The sequence below is a fragment of the Stegodyphus dumicola genome, chromosome 8 (assembly GCF_044657685.1).
Source record: "Stegodyphus dumicola isolate Sdum_Otavi_A_Nest chromosome 8, ASM4465768v1".
NCBI lineage: Eukaryota > Metazoa > Arthropoda > Arachnida > Araneae > Eresidae > Stegodyphus > Stegodyphus dumicola.
In genome coordinates, this window is record NC_140775.1 from 107,916,085 (window position 1) to 107,932,429 (window position 16,345).

At 33.9% G+C, this 16,345-nt stretch overlaps 2 protein-coding genes across 3 annotated transcripts; one reads left to right on the top strand and one right to left on the bottom strand.

The window, feature by feature from the left end:
* The first annotated feature begins 266 nt into the window (after nt 1-266).
* LOC118182900 (uncharacterized protein F54H12.2-like) lies at nt 267-1,953 on the top strand. Its single transcript, XM_085823013.1, has 2 exons — nt 267-573; nt 1,052-1,953. The coding sequence occupies exons 1-2, from the start codon at nt 267-269 to the stop codon at nt 1,951-1,953; spliced, it is 1,209 nt and encodes a 402-aa protein (XP_085679139.1).
* A 1,457-nt stretch (nt 1,954-3,410) lies between these two features.
* On the bottom strand, nt 3,411-9,302 carry LOC118182899 (uncharacterized). Of its 2 annotated transcripts, none has more exons than XM_085822246.1 (2): nt 9,067-9,302; nt 3,411-8,954 (listed from the first exon to the last, which is right to left on the bottom strand). In XM_085822246.1, exon 2 carries the CDS (start codon nt 7,600-7,602, stop codon nt 6,064-6,066), a length of 1,539 nt encoding a protein of 512 aa, XP_085678372.1. In that variant the 5' UTR covers nt 7,603-8,954; nt 9,067-9,302; the 3' UTR covers nt 3,411-6,063. The 2 variants fall into 2 exon arrangements, with proteins under 2 accessions (XP_085678372.1, XP_085678373.1); XM_085822247.1 differs by having other exon boundaries at nt 9,056-9,302.
* Nucleotides 9,303-16,345: the final 7,043 nt, after the last annotated feature.

The following is a 16,345-nucleotide window of genomic DNA, read 5'->3' on the forward strand; positions in this document are numbered from 1 at the left end:
TGTGCATGTTCCGCTGCTAAGGGTTATTCCCTGCGTGAATGAAAAAAATGATCAAATTGTGAAGCATTATGAAAAAACTATATATTTTCCTTTGCGAAAGCACTATGTGGAAACGATAGAAATAGAACTGAGAACGAGTAGCGGGAAAAAAATTACCTTTACGGGAGGAAAAACATTTGTAGTCCTGTCTTTTCGCCGTAAGAAAACTATATAAATTGAAGATTTTTCAAGCTTTCCTCTCACTTTCTTAAAACATCCTTAGAGAAATGCACTTAAATCAGAAAGAGTGCGAATCCTATTATTGTGCTCAAGTTGGTGGTGGCGGTGGTGTTTACTTTCAAGGTATACCTCACCAACGAGGTTATGGGTTTTTTGGAGATTTGCGTCGATACATTACGCCGTTGGCATTTAGAGCCGGTCGTTATTTGGGCAAACAGTTGATGCAAACAGGAAAGAACGTCTTGTCAGATGTTGCAGCGGGATCGTCATTTAAGGACTCTGCTCGGAGCAGGTTACGTGAGACCTCTAATAAAATAAAAAGTGATATTTTTGAAAAATTACAGAGGGGAGAAGGTATAAAAAGAAAGCGCAAGAGGAAAAATCGTCAATCAAAGAGCAAGCGTTGTAAGACAAAAGCAGATATTTTTACATAAGGATTAATAGTAATGGAAACTCAGGGGGTTATATGCCTTAAGAGCGAATTGGATCTCTTTAATGGTGTCGCCGTACAACTGGGCATCGATTCCTCTTCCTTCGTGGAAATTCACCCCGTATCTTCATTGTCTGATAAGACGCCTATAGAATTTTACATTAGCGGTAATGGTGAACACTATTTGGATTTGGCGCATACGATACTACACACACGACTTAAAATAACGAAAAAAAAACGATACCAATCTCACCGACGCCGACGGGGTGGCACCTGTTAATTACATTTTAAACACATTGTTTTCCGACTGTTCAATATTTTTAAATGATAAACAGGTTTCGTCACAAGTGAATTATTCTTATAGAGCCCTTTAGGAAAGTTTGTTGTTCTATTCCAAATCAGGTCAAGATAATCTACTGAGTGCTGGCTTATTTGCAAAAGATACTGCATCTAAGCATGATGTTGTGGGAGACGAAAACGAAGGTTATACAACGCGTGCAAATCGTTGCAAGCTTAGCCAAAGCCTCGACCTCGTGGGACCATTGCACTTCGATTTGGCCACTCAACCGAAATTGTTAGTCAACGGGGTTAATGTACGCATTAAACTGGAAAGGCATAAAGATGTTTTCACTTTGATGTCGGCAAACGACAATTATAAAATTAGAATTCAGTTAGCAAAACTATACGTGAGAAAAGTCAGCGTGGCTCCCTCCATCCTAATAGCACACGAAAAGGCTTTAGAAAAAGGAGTTATTAAGATGCCCATTCGTAGGATTGACATAAAAAGTTTTGCAATATCGAGCGGTTTGCAATCGACAACTATAGCAAACGCTTTTATTGGTCAGCTATCCACACGTCTCATTCTAGGTTTTGTATCTAATGCCGCCTATAATGGAAGCATCAACAGAAATCCTTTTAAATTTCATCACTATAACCTAAACTACCTATGCATATTAAATGGGGGACAGATGATACCTTCCAAACCCTATCAGCCCAATTTCGAAAAAACATTTTATGGGCGAAGTTATTTAAGCATCTTTACAGATTTAAATCGATATCATTCAAGCCCCAACATTAATATCTCCTTTGATGAATACAAAGATGGGTATACATTATATGCCGTTGATTTGACTCCAGATATGGCATCTAATGAAAGCCACGTAAGCATAAATAAGAGCGGAAACATAGCCATTGATATCAAATTTGCAGCGGCCTTGCCAGAAACAGTTACCCTGATAGTCTATGCTGAATACAGGAACATAATTGAAATAGACAAGTCACGCGGAGTCACGACAGATTATTAAAAATCATGGACGAAGTTTTGCAAATATACGGAAATGAAATTATCGAACTAGCTAAGGAGGCGGGTGCAGGCGAGGAGGTAATTCGAAGTATAGGCGATATAATGTATTCCAATAAAATAGCGAACCTGCGCATTGCATTCTTTCTCGCTTTTGCCGAAAAAATTATTGAAATTTTCCCATCAAAGAAACATCAAGTGTACGAAGAAGTGTTTAAAAGCATATACAGAAATATTCATTTCGAACAAAGGCGGTAATGGATACTTTAACTCTGTGTCAATATGCCTGTGGCGACAGTCGAATCAAAAAAACATTTGGAGGTGTATATCCTTCCGATTTCATACCCTTACGAAAGAGACATTACTCCTCATTTATAGTGAATTCGGATCCGCATACTTTACCTGGGAGCCACTGGATTTCGATATATTTTAAGAAAAACAGCACGGCATATTACTTCGACAGTTATGGTCTTGCTCCATCTAACAAAAATATTTTAAACTTTTTAATGACCAACGCTAACAAAACATTTTATAATAAAATATGCTTTCAAGATGATACCAGTACATCCTGCGGAAAATTTGCTCTTTATTTTTTATTTTGTATGGTAAGAGGGTACTCTTTGAAGGACCTCTGCACGAAAGATAAGAAAAAAAATGAAATTTTTATTAGGGAATTTTTAAAAAAAAATTCAAACGTCGCCGCTGTTGTCATGCTTTTCATGCCAAGAAACAAAATTGTGTGTCTTTGATAAATATGCGTGTTATTCCTGCAAAACATCACTAACGCTTCAGAAGTCGACGATGGAACGTTACGGCTATTTGCACACTGGAAACTCCGAAAACAGTCCTGTTGAAGAAGTACACGTTGAAAAAATTAATCATTTTTTCTTTAAAAACCTAAGCGACTGCATTCGTAATGCTCTTTACGATGAAAACACTAGCGGGAAAGGAAATCGTCATTACCTGAAAATTTTGAAGAATGCCGAAGTGGTCAAGCATATTCATAAAGCTGACCATCAACCACAACAACAATATGGATATTGCTACTTATACATTCAAAATGAACAAATAGCTCTTTTTTCGGCATGTAGTAAATTATATAATAGCATGTTGGATTGTGTTTCTTCGAAAAAAACTGAATATGAAAGTGAATGTATAAGAGATGAAAGCTATGTAATTAAAATTGCTTACTTTGTTATTCTGAATGATGATGCTATTGTGCGAGAATTACATCGCACTTGTGTGTAACACAAACAATTTGATCAATAGAAAGGATTTTTTTTCTTTCAAATGCAATTTTTTTTTGTCTCTGAAAAAAAAAAATATCAGATATATAGATAAATAATACATTTTTACACTTATTTATGAGCTGCCTTTTTCTATTCCACTGTTTTGTTTTCCGGTAAAAGCATCTGCCTTGAAGAAATTAATAAAATGTAAATTCCTCCAAGAAGATACTAAAACCGGACCTCTTGGATAAGGTCCATTTTTTTATTTTTTTTCTAAAGGATTACAGAAGCTTAATACAAAATAATCATTCTTGTATGCATGATACAATGAAAAAATCAAATGAAACAAAAAAACATATTACTGTTGTAAAATATATAAAGGTATCAAAAATTAAAATGAACATTTAAAAAAAATCAAAACGATTTTTCGATGTAAATCCAATATGGGAACTAACCCATTATTTTCATTATACCATGTGAGATGTTATATTGATAATACAATAAGTAATCAAATGAAACAAAAAGTACATTCCACATTATTACAAACATAAATGGAATCATTAAATATCAACAAAAATTTCTTTCCCTCCCCCCTCTTTTTCGTCGAAACATACATGGAGGGGGTGTTTATAAAATAAAAATGATAAATCAGAATATTGCCTTAATGTGTCAGTATTTTTATTCATATTCGACAGTTAAAAGAAAAGTTTTCTACATAACCTCCATAACAATTATTATAACAGTCATCATGGTTAATTCGCGAGACATTCGTGTATCAAGTTTACAAAAGAAATACAACATAAATTTCTGTCGCAAATGAAATACAGAGAACTTTGCTTACATATCTCACACCAATTATCTTCATTTCGCATATAAGTATCAGAAATTAAAATGAACATTTAAAGAAATCAAAACGATTTTTCGTTGTAAATTTATATAGAAACTAACCCATTATCTTCATTACACCATGTGAGATGTTATATTGATAATACAATAAGTAATCAAATAAAACAAAAAGTACATTTCACATTGTTACAAACATAAAAGGAATCATTACATATCAACAAAAATTTCAGGGTGTTTATAAAATAAAAATGATTAATCAGAATATTGCCATAATGTATCAGTATTTTTGTTCATATTTGACAGTTAAAAGAAAAGTTTTCTACAAAACCTCCATAGCAATTATTATAACAGTGATCATGGTTAATTAGGGGACATTCGTGTATCAAGTTTCCAAAAGAAATGCAACATGAATTCTCGTCGCAAATGAAATACAGAGGACTTTGCTTACATATCTCACACCAGTTATCTTCATTTCGCATATAAGAAAGGGTATCCCTTTCATTATAACATAAGAAATGATTGAATTTTCTGAAAATTTTACATTTCGTTCTGGTAGTGTCTGTTTGACATCGTAACCACAATTCTAAACATTTGTTGCAGCTTTTCAAATAAATATTAGACTCATTATTTTGAACAATTACATGTTTTACAAATGGGATATGTGCAATCTTTAGGTGTAAAAGAAATATAACATCATCATCAAAGAAAAACCAGGCAATAAATTGTTTAGAAAACCACTTATTAAATCGAATTCTTTCATAGAGAGTTAAACTTTCATCCCAAAATACATCTCTGTTCTCTAAGGAGAAACTACTTTCAAAATCAATCCAGAATCGACCTTTCTCTATTATATCTCTTAAAATCATACGAGGAATATTCAATTCTACATTATACAGTTCAGCTATACATAATATCGAAGATAAAATAGTTTGAATACACATATCTTGCAAAGAAATTGGTTGAAATAAAGCCATATCTTCTGGGTATTCTATGGGAGGGAAACACATTTTTGTTTTTTGTCGATCATTAGCATAAAAAAATATAAGTTGCAAAAATACAATGTCACACTCTACAATAAAATGTTACAAAAAAGTTCCATCATTTTTTTTAATTCATGTCTTCTTCACGCGTGTTATAGTGACCATAAGACAATGATTGAATTCCATCATCTAACAAATATTTTTTGTCATAATATCCCGAGAGGCTAGCTTTATTTTGAAAAATCGTTTGCAGTTCGTGCTTTTTTGAAATGATTGAATATTGAGAATTCCTAATCAGGGAAGCATTTTCGAAAACGTTTTTATACGTTTCAAATCCAATGTTTTTGAGCGCGCTCCTTTTGATTCCTTTCGCGGTCTTTTTAACAGTATCACCGAAACGAAATGCGTACATTTTGCATTTCAAACCCACAAATTCCGATATGGGGGTGAGTGTCTCACTTTTTAGAAATCCCAGTTTTCCACGGTTCTCTTCATTAAACATTATATGATTGGGTTCGAAATTACTGCAATCCAAAATATTTAAAAAATTCGTTTTTAAATCACTATATACATCTTCAGTTGTTATATAGAGATACAAAGAATCTGTATCTGTGTATAACAAATCGCATTTTTCTTTGTAAAAGTGTTTAAAATGGGAATAGAATAATTTATACATGTGCAACTTCGCTAATTCTAAAACGCTGAAGCCTATATAAATCGGTTTATCTAGACACAAATTTGGATTTTTCATTTTGAAAACTGAAAAATTTTCATTAATTATTTCAAAATATTCCAGCAGAGGACTGTTTAATTTTTTTTGGCATTGTTCCTCACTAAAAACGCCCTGTACGCGAATACGTTTCCTAACATTTTGACAGGTTTTTCCATAGAAAGCGTTATTCATCTTTTTAAAGAAAGATTTTTCAAATTCGCTAGACGCATTTTGTCTTTTCATATTATTGAAAGCAATGTATTCTTTAAGCCACGCTCGTTGTTTGAAAGCTAAAATTCTATGAATTTTCTTAATTATTAAACCCTGTTCTACGTAAAACTTTAGATTTAAATAATGAGCGATGTAATTTTTTTTTTTTCAAAAAAATTGGGTAATAATTTTTTGCATGGAAGTGTCGTCTCTAACTGAAATTTTTTGCTCAGGGTTTTGGCATAAGGCGATAGCATGTCAAAAGTGAGTTCAAAATGTTCCAGTGCTAGCGGTAAATCATTGTGTTGGTCATGCAGATGGGAGGGATATAACAGATCGGATTCGATAATATACCCCACATCACCGTCTTCAACACAAGACAAAATATCAAACGCCTCCACCTCATTTTCCTTTAACCAGTAAAAACCTCCCAATGGCAGGTGCTGGCTCATTACACACCCGTATAGATTATTTGCGTCTAAGGCTAAGATATAGGTGTGTGGTAAATCGGGTTTATAACTCTCGGGGATATGAGGATTATTTGCAAGAGCATAACGTCTACCCAGAAAACAAATACCTCCTCGCATTTGGTTTTCAAACCAAATGTATTGATTCACATCTCCTAGAAGCTCTAATTCAATTTTAGACGCTTTCAGTCCGGCATTCCACGTTAATTCGGCAGCCGTTATAAAATGTACAGGATCCAACTGGTAATATTTTAGAGCGGTGCGTCTGAAGGATAAAAATACTTCGGCTAGCAAAATAACATCTGTATTTTGATATAACTCTAAGTAATCGGCAAAAGTGTTACATCCAAACGAATGAAACACGTGTGTGGCATGTACATAATCTTCGTCGGAAACTGCTTCTCCTTGTAATACATTATTAAACGCGCTCTGCGGTGGAAGCGAAATTTCATCCAACACCGATGTTGACGCAAAATATGAGTAAGGAAATACGCCTTTCCGCAATAACAATTCTCGTTGGGGATTTTTCTCAAAAAATGCATTAAACAATTTAAATTCATGTTGTGACGTTTTCAAATTCGACACCAAAGTGTCCAAAGACGCATCTAAAAATTGAAACGAATCAATAAATTTCATTTCATCTAGTGTAAACATGGTGAATTTTTCCAAATTCACCGGAATAATGTTAACTTTATTTGCATACATTTTCGGCATGTGTTTTAGTAACAGGTGACTATCATAATTCCTGAAATTATGAATTACCACCGGAATGTAGTTTGACACTTTAAAATTCAAATTACAGGAGCGATGTGCAAGACCTCTGACATGCCCATCACTCCAGTGGCAGTGATCTATGACCCGAACATCGCCTTCTAAGAAAGGATTCAAACATATATGACATATATTTGAATCGTAACTTTTTTCCGACGTCTCCTGCATCGGTAAACACTCTTTCATCTTTTGCAAAATTTTAGATTTGATTTCGCTCAACGTTGTGAAAAAATGTTCCATTACATTCTCTCCGCAAAAATATTCATGAAAAATAATCTTGTCTTCCACGTCAGTAACTATTAGGGTATAACTAATAGGAATATGCTGTTCAATTGGGGTAGTATGACTCTGTTGCGGAGAAGGAAACGCAGTTTGAATCTTGCGCGTGAGGCATTCAAAATCGGTAAAGACACAAAAAGGATGATAATGCATTTTCATTAAATTTGTAAATTTAAGAAGTGTGTTTTTAGGAATGCTAACTTTCTGCGGTTTGTTTTCATTGCAAAGAGTTTTGTTATACTCTAACGTTTCCCTTCTCTGAAACCCACTTAAACAAGTTTTACAAAAAAAAATTTACTCGTTTTTCGTTTGCGTGTAATAGACGATTAAAATTTCGAATACAAAAGAAATGTTTTTGAAAATATAGCAAATCTACTGTTTTTGTCGCATTTCGCTTTTCACTTAATTGCAAAGGTAATATTTCATTTTCCTCATATCCATACACGTTTATGGATACATCGTTCAGGTTTTCAAACATTTTTACATCGCCTAACGCTAAGGGAAATTTGAGGGATCCTAATTTAAAACGTGATATATCCTTTTTATACAAGTAAGCCTTCTGAGGATTTCTAGTGGATTTCGGAAAAACACTTGCGGCAACAGAATATAAAAAACAATTGTCGTCACCACATTTGATATTTAACAACGCTTTTCTATTTTTTAATCCCGTCGGTAAAGCGATGTTTTTACAACCACCGCGATTTTCCCGATAGTTTCCAACGTGTAAGTCAAGGTACTCTAACTTTTTTATTTTCCACCCGCTTCCATTACGCACAAAATTATCTATCAAATTTAAAATCTTTTTAAAGCATCTGTCAATGCTTTCGTAGATTTGGTTAGAGGATAAAATCCTTTCGCAATGAGAACAAAAATAAAAACACTGATTAATTTCTTTTTCATCTTTCCCCAGTTTCTCAAAACATATTAAAATCCTGAGTCTTAAACTCGATCTAGTATTTAAAATGTTGTATATGGCAGGGCGTGCCGTTCTGAATATCTCATACGCATCTTTCTGAGAAGCATCGAATGTTGTTCTTAAAGTGCGCAAATAGCCTCGGTGGGCTTGCGCTAACTGAATAAAATTCATCATTTGAAAAAAATAATAAATAAATAATGGAACTTTTTTGTTTACAATATTATATAAAATTCATATTAATTTACTAACTTCCACTACGCTTTCCAGCAAAATCAGCATTTTGATATCTTTTTTTTTTAATTTTACATACAGTGGCTCTTAATCACCCCCAAAGCTTCGATTATACGATCAATACAATTCATATTTATATTAAATCTTTTGGGGGTGGCGGCGGTTTCGGGATACACCCTTACAAATGAAACATAATTGACATTTTTGAAGTCACAAGTTTCTATTGAAACATTTTTTCCAATGTATATTTTAATTTTTTTGAGTTTTTTGCGGGAGGTTTCGCCTTCCTCGGGAGCAAGGTTTAAAATAAGATCTTCCGACGGCTGCACATCCCCCAACGTGTCAACACATCTACGTTTGCGTTCTAAAATAAACTAATTTTAATTATAATTTTATGCTTAACATTTATCGCAGAAAGTATTTAACAATAAAAGAACAATAACAAAAAAAAAAAAAAAACCTTACGTTTCACTCACCATTACGAGCTTCCATTGTAATCCTTATGGAGGATGATAGCACCAACCTCACCGCTTCGAAATGTAATGATCAAGTGAAAGTTTCACAAGTCTCGCCTTGTGCGCTTACAGGATGTTTACGCTTTCAAAACACGTATTTCATCAAATACTACTTTCACCTCCCCCTCAAAATCTTAACCTTGATCTAACCTTTCTCAAGGAAAAGCGACCATCTCGTTCCTAATTTAGCAATGCAGAATATTATCCCAGCCCACTCAACTGAAACCAACCCTTTCAAATGCGCATATTACATTCGACTCGTGAATTTTAATTAAATCATTTCCCCCCCTTTTTTTTACAAGCCTCTCATCCTTCATTTAACGCGCTATTTTAGAAAAACATGGTATATGACAAACAGTCTCGCCTACATTACCGCCTACTACTACATCCGAGTACATTTGAAGGTCGACTGCACTTCCGGGGTGCAGGGATACTCAAATCCTAACTACTCGAGCACGAAATTTATTACGTGGGCCCTGATTTGATCGATTATATCTCCGTGAAGCATGAAGACTTGTAGAGAGTTCAGATACTTTTTTGGTCAATTCAGCCAGTTGTTGTTCGAGGGATGAACTGGAAGGTGCAGCATTAGCAGCACTGACATAAGCTGGAGTAACAAGTTCATTAATTTTGTCAGCCATTGCTGCTAAACGGGTTAGATCTTCATTGGGAGCAGCAAGAATTATTTGTATGTTATTAGGGAGACGCGAAAGCCATAGTGACTTCAACAAGTCGTCACTAAAATGGCTTCCTGCCAGATCACGCATTCGTGACAGCAAGTATGAAGGTCGCTGATCTCCAAGTTCAAGTCCTTGTAGTAAAGTACGTATTTTTGAAGATTCACTTTCTGAATAGATTTCAATGAGCCGCTGTTTCAGTTTGGAGTATTTATCACAATCAGGTGGTTTGAGAATTAAGTCATGCACTGAATTCAGAATATCAGACTCAATTGCTGCAACTACATGGTTGAATTTTGTAGAATCCTCACTAATGCGAGCGATAGAAAATTGTGCTTCGATCTGAGCGCACCACAATGAAGGATTATTTTTCCAGAAAGGCGGTGGCTTCACCGCAACGCGTGTGATTTGTGGCTCTGGTGGAATATCGTCGGGCATACTGATAGATAATTTTCACTTTAAATAATAAACACTTAACAGCACAAATATTGTAGCAAGATGATACACTATTGATATTTTGCCATAACAATAAATATTTTAACCATGCATAAAAAATTTACGTAATGATACACACACAAATAATACAGGGTCAGCAATTACACACACAAACAATATTTTACCGAAATGCATTTGAAAAGAAACCCTTATTTGAGAAAAAAAAAATGATGCCTTCATTTTGTATTGCGCACGCACAATATCACCACTTCACAATGAAAGGCACTTTCGAAGGAAAAATGAAATCACTCCTGTAGCACATGGGAAAAAAATTCGCTACTTTCGAACACTGAGGGAAGAATTTTGCCGTAGCACGTTGCACAAAAGTTACTGATGTAGCACGTTCAGCGAAAATCACTGTTGTAGCACATTTGTCACAAAAGTTGAATGATCAAAGAATTATTGCACGACTGGCGAAGTCAGCGGAACGGAACAGATCACATTGATGATTTGCTGAAGCTCCTTGCGATGATATGCACGACTTTGAAAAAAACACAAGCAATATATATCAATACTTCTAGAAATAATTGAAGGGGTACGTTGTAGCATAAGTTTAATGTCCATATTCGTTGTTATTTTTAGTCAGTTCTTCAGAATGCCTTGGATGCACGTGGCTTAGGGTCGTTGAAAATCCATTCTCAGTAGCGTGCTCAGTCAAAAGGTCACCACTTTTGGTGGTCGTGTGTGCTTAATGCATGATATAATTAAAGAAAATAAGAGTAGACAATCTCCTATAACAAAAGAATATATTAAGTACTAAATTACAATTTAAATTACATTGCAGAGATCAACACAGAGCTCGGAACACAGTTCGTGCTAGCGTCGCGTACACTTGTCCGACGAGAAGTCTTAGTGAGTAAAGATGTCGCTTTGCTGCTCCGATTAAGAACTGGATTTTACACGTGGCGCCATCTCATGAATAGAAGTTGAAGTATCTGTCGGAACGCCACAACCCTATCTCTTTAAATCTAAAGTCCCGTCCACACGACTACGATCGAAACGTAGCTGACGAAAGCGCATTAACGTTAGTAGCAAACAATGTCCAAACGAGTTCACTTCCGAAGAGTGCGTTTAACCAATAGAATTATTCGGGGCAAAAAATTACGTGACACTATAATATAGCGTTCTTCAACGGAGCTGACATCTTGTTACTTCGCTTTGCTTCTATATGTTTGCGACAAGATGTCAGAATCAGATGATTTTTTGATAGCTGAAACTTTACTATTAAGTACAATTATTAAGCAGAGGCAAAACGAAAAAAAAAAAAAAGGAGAGAATGGGTTCGAAAGATTTATTTAGAGCGACCTGTTCGAAGAGATTTTTTTCTTTACTGCCTCTTTGCGAAATGAATATCCTGAATTATTTTTTAAGTGTACCATCTGATTTCGAGAGTATCAGTACTCTTATACTCGAGAACCTCTGTGAACGAGAGTAGAGTAGAATGTAATGTAACTGCGTAAATAGCGCATCGCTGCTGTCTTATGAGTTAGTTAGAAATAAATGTTTGTGCTGTGAACTAGTCTGTTTTGGTTGCGTCATGCATTTCACTGAACCCACACCGTTAGATAGAACAAGTTGGCGACGAGGATGGGATGAGAAGAAAATCGTTCCTGACTCGGCGCACTCGGTTACATGCGTAAAGTAGTGGCAAAACCGAAACTTGGATTTAGGGGATTCCCTGAAAACTGCAAAAGGTAGGAAAGTTATTTGATTTTCATTTTGAAAGAATGGAGAAGTTAATTGAAGAATTATTAAAGCAAAATGAAGCTTTAATGTTCGCATTGCAAGAGAAATCGGAACATAAACAAGACAAAATTTCTGTTTCTTTTGATAAGTTTGTTGAAACGGTAGAAAATTTTGATTCGTTCGTAGAACGATTTGAGGCTTTTTTGGACATTCAAAATGTTCCAGAGGCAAAACGTGGGAAAGTTCTGATCTCAAGCTTGAATGCGAAATTGTATAATTTGTTGAAAAATTTACTCTCTCCGGATAATCCTTCAGATAAAAATTTTACCGAACTAAAAAAGGTTCTTAAGGATCCTTTAAATCCTAAAGCTTTAATAATACCTAGTCGGCACATGTTTATTAACAGAAAACAGCATGAGGGGGAATCAAATAGTAGTTATGTTACTGAATTACGCTCGTTAGCGATTCCTTGTGAATATAAAGAGGATATGCTAAATACCATGTTAAGGAATGTTTTCGTTAGCGGTCTACGAGATCGTAATAGCTTGGATCGATTATTTCAGGAAGGTGATATCGATTTAGAGAAAACATTAAAGATAGAACATTAAAGATAGATCCTTGGCGATGGAAAAGGCGGTTAAGGGTGCAAATGAGATTATAGGAAATTCCGTAGAACTGAAGGTACTTAAAACCAAGAAAAATGAGTCCAAACCGCGGAAACAAAACTTTGTTGCTAAGAATAATAAAGGTAAAAATGAAACTTGCTCGCGTTGCTTAAAAGCAAATAACAATAAAAACAACTGTAGATTTGCAACAAGTGAATGCCGCTTTTGTAAAAAAATTAGACATATCGAAAAGGCGTGTTATTTGTCTAAGAAAAACCGACAGGTTAAACAAAAGAAAACTCCAGAACGCACATGTTAAGAGAGGAAGAGCCAATAATGCTTCAAGTTAAAATTGAAAACAAACCAGTTAGCATGGAACTTGATACTGGGGGAACAGTTTCGGTAATGTCTATAAATAAATTTAGAAAAATTTCCAATAAAAAGATTCAGCCTACAAATTTAGTTTTTAAAACTTACAGGGGTGATAAGGTGGTACCTTTAGGATATGTTCCTGTTAAAGTTGAATACCAAGGTCAAAAATTAGTTTTAAATCTATACATTGTGAAGGAAAATTTGGACACAATCTTTGGCCGAGAATGGCTGTATAAAATCAATCTCGATTGGAATGTCATCAAAACATTGAAAACTTCTAGTGAATTGAATTTAAAAAAATTGCTTGAGGAGTATAAGGAAATTTTTGACGGTAGATTAGGTGAAATTAACAATCACGAAGTAAAACTAAATTTGAAACCTAATACTCAACCAATATTTTGTAGGTCACGACCGGTACCTTTCGCATTAAAAAATAGAGTTGAATCAGAAATTGATCGGCTTGAGAGTGAAGGTATCATTGAGAGTGTTGAGACTTCAGAATGGGCAACACCAGTTGTGCCAATTGTTAAATCTGATGGTTCCATTAGGCTTTGTGCTGATTATTCTGTGACTCTGAATCCTAATTTGGAAGTGCCACAGCATCCATTACCCAAACCCGAAGAAATATTTTCATGCCTTAATGGAGGTAAAAATTTTTCGAAACTTGATTTCAGTCATGCTTATCTACAAATGAAGGTGCATCCGGAGAGCCAACGGTTATTAACAATAAACACGCATAGAGGGTTGTATATTTGTAAACGCTTAATGTATGGATTAAATGCTGCCCCAGCCATTTGGCAGCGCTATGTTGAGGGATTATTTCAGGGGATCGAAGGAATTAAAATTTTATGGATGATGCTCGAGTGACAGGACCGGATGATCAGTCTCATTTAAAAGCATTGGAAATATTTTTCAAAAAATGCAAGGAGCACGGCCTAAAATCAAACTTAACTAAAAGTAAATTCTTTCAAAATGAGCTTAAATTTTAGGGCATAAAATTGATTCTGATGGATTGCATAAAACGGATGAAAAGATTTCGGCAATTGCTAATGCTCCTACGCCGAATGGCGTCCAAGACATCAAAAGCTTTTTGGGGTTAGTGAATTTTTATGCCAAATTTTGCCCTAATCTGGCAACTTTGGCACATCCCTTAAATAATTTAACAAAAAAGATGTTAAATGGAGTTGGTCAAAAAACTGCCAAATCGCTTTTGAAAAAATAAAAAAGGAAATTTGTTCAGACAGAGTTTTAATTCATTACGATCCCACATTACCGTTAATGCTAGCTACTGATGCTTCTCCGGTAGGTCTTGGGGCAGTGCTCTCGCATGTTTTGTCTGACGGAACAGAAAGGCCTATAGCATTCGCATCGAGGACACTGACTAACACAGAGCAGTAATACGCTCAAATCGATAAAGAAGCACTGTCAATTGTTTGGGCTGTCAAAAAGTTTTACCTATACCTAAAGGGGAGACGCTTTTCTCTGGTGACAGATCATAAACCTTTAGTGGCTATTTTCAAATCGAAAAGAGGACTTCCTATCCTCACAGCCACCCGACTTTTACATTATGCACCGATATTGCAAGCATATCAGTTTGATATTGTGTATCGAAACACCAAGGAACACGGTAATGCTGACTTCCTGTCGCGCCTACCTCTTAAATCCGAAGATTTAAGCATTAAGGATGATGTTGAAATATTCCAACTCTCCCAAATTGAAACTCTTCCGGTAACAGCCAGGGAAATAGCTCGGGAAACACGAGCTGGTGAAGAATTAAATATTCTTTATATGAAATTAAAATCTGGAGAAAGTTTGGAAGGTAGGAAGCTGAGTACACCTTACAACAGGGATGTCAAACTCATAGGTACACTTGGGCCAAACAAACAATGTTTAACTTTAGGCTGGCCGCAAAAAAAAAAAAAAAAAAAAAAAAAAAAAAATCAATATTCATAGAAACGTAGATTTATTTCGAATAATACAATAATAAACATATATTTAAATTCTTAACAAATACGTAAAAAAGTAAAAAAACAAATTTAAATTCTAAAAAAAGGAAAAAAGCCAAAATTATTTACAATAATTTAAAAATATGCAAACGTGTAAAAGATTTAATTCTTGAACTAATCTACAATATCATTTAAATTCAGAAGCATAAGCAAATCAAGTGCAAAATCTATCCATGAAAATAAATCTACTAATTTAATAAATTAAAATAAAATAAAAAAAATTTTTTAAAAAATGCATATGTGAATGATCGTAGAGTAGGCATGAGACAGACTGACTTTTCAAGGGGAAGTTGCCTCCAAACCTAACTCTCCAATCATTCAATTCGTGTTTCGTCATTCATGCAGGCAAGGGTAAAAGTCAAAACCAAAAGTAATTCCAATAAAGTGGTACCCTTAGAAATTAACATTTAAGAATTAAAGTTCAAAAAGGAAATACTAATTAAGTCTTTTGAGAAACAAGCAAGTAAAGTCAAGAATTAAACTTTTTCTTAAAAAATTAAATTTTTTAAAAAATTAATTTTTTATAAAATAATAAAAAAATCTAGAAACCAATGTATTTTAGAAATCCTTGTCTACAGAAACTTCCCCTACACGAATATGCATATCAATAAAAAGAAACTATAAAAGAACTATACATAATTCATATAAACCAATAAGAAATAAAAAACAAAAAGAAACAAAAAGAACTAATTCACAATTTTTAAAATATATATTTAAAAATATAATTTCATATTTAGAAAATACTTAGATAGTACATAAAAAAATTTTTAAAAAAATACTTAAAGCAAGTAAATAGTAAGTTTTAATTCTAACTTACCTACTATATGAGTGTTGGGGTCTGCAAAAGTGTTGTGAAAGAGAAGTAAGTTCTTCAAATTATATAGATGGCACTTATGTAGGTAAAGTTGAGTGTCAAGTTGCTATCTTTGTTATAGTAAAAAATTTTTTTTAAATATTAATATTAATTAAATTAAATTAAATTTAAAATCCTAAAGGTAGTAATATCAATTATTTAGGGAGTTAAGTAACTGAGCTAATCAAGAGATGTATGTTTGCTTGAAGGAAATTAAAGTGAAGTGGTATGTGAAAAAAATGTAAACTGTATGTAATTTGAAATGTGGGTTCTGCTGAAAAATTGTGAAAATTGTTAAAAAAATTTAAGTGAAAGATATTTTTTGTGAAAATTGCAAAAAATTAAAGTAATTAAGAAAACTGAAATGTTTTAATATTAAAGTTTTAAAGTAAAATTTCCCAAAATTTTTTGAAATGAAGTCCTTAAAAAAAACCTCTAAAAATTCCCAGAAATGTCTCAAAAATTCCTTTAGGAAGTTAAATAAAACTTAAATTTGATGAAAGAAAATATTAAAAGTTTAATGAACTTGATTTAATTGGTATATCA

Excerpts from the sequence above, each read along its gene's own strand:
- LOC118182900 (XM_085823013.1), top strand. The coding sequence starts at position 267 with ATGCACTTAAATCAGAAAGAGTGCGAATCCTATTATTGTGCTCAAGTT. Across the intron at positions 574-1,051 it reads AAAATTACAGAGGGGAGAAG|GTCAAGATAATCTACTGAGT; the intron begins GTATAAAAAGAA and ends ATTCCAAATCAG.
- LOC118182899 (XM_085822246.1), bottom strand. The coding sequence starts at position 7,602 with ATGAAAATGCATTATCATCCTTTTTGTGTCTTTACCGATTTTGAATGC.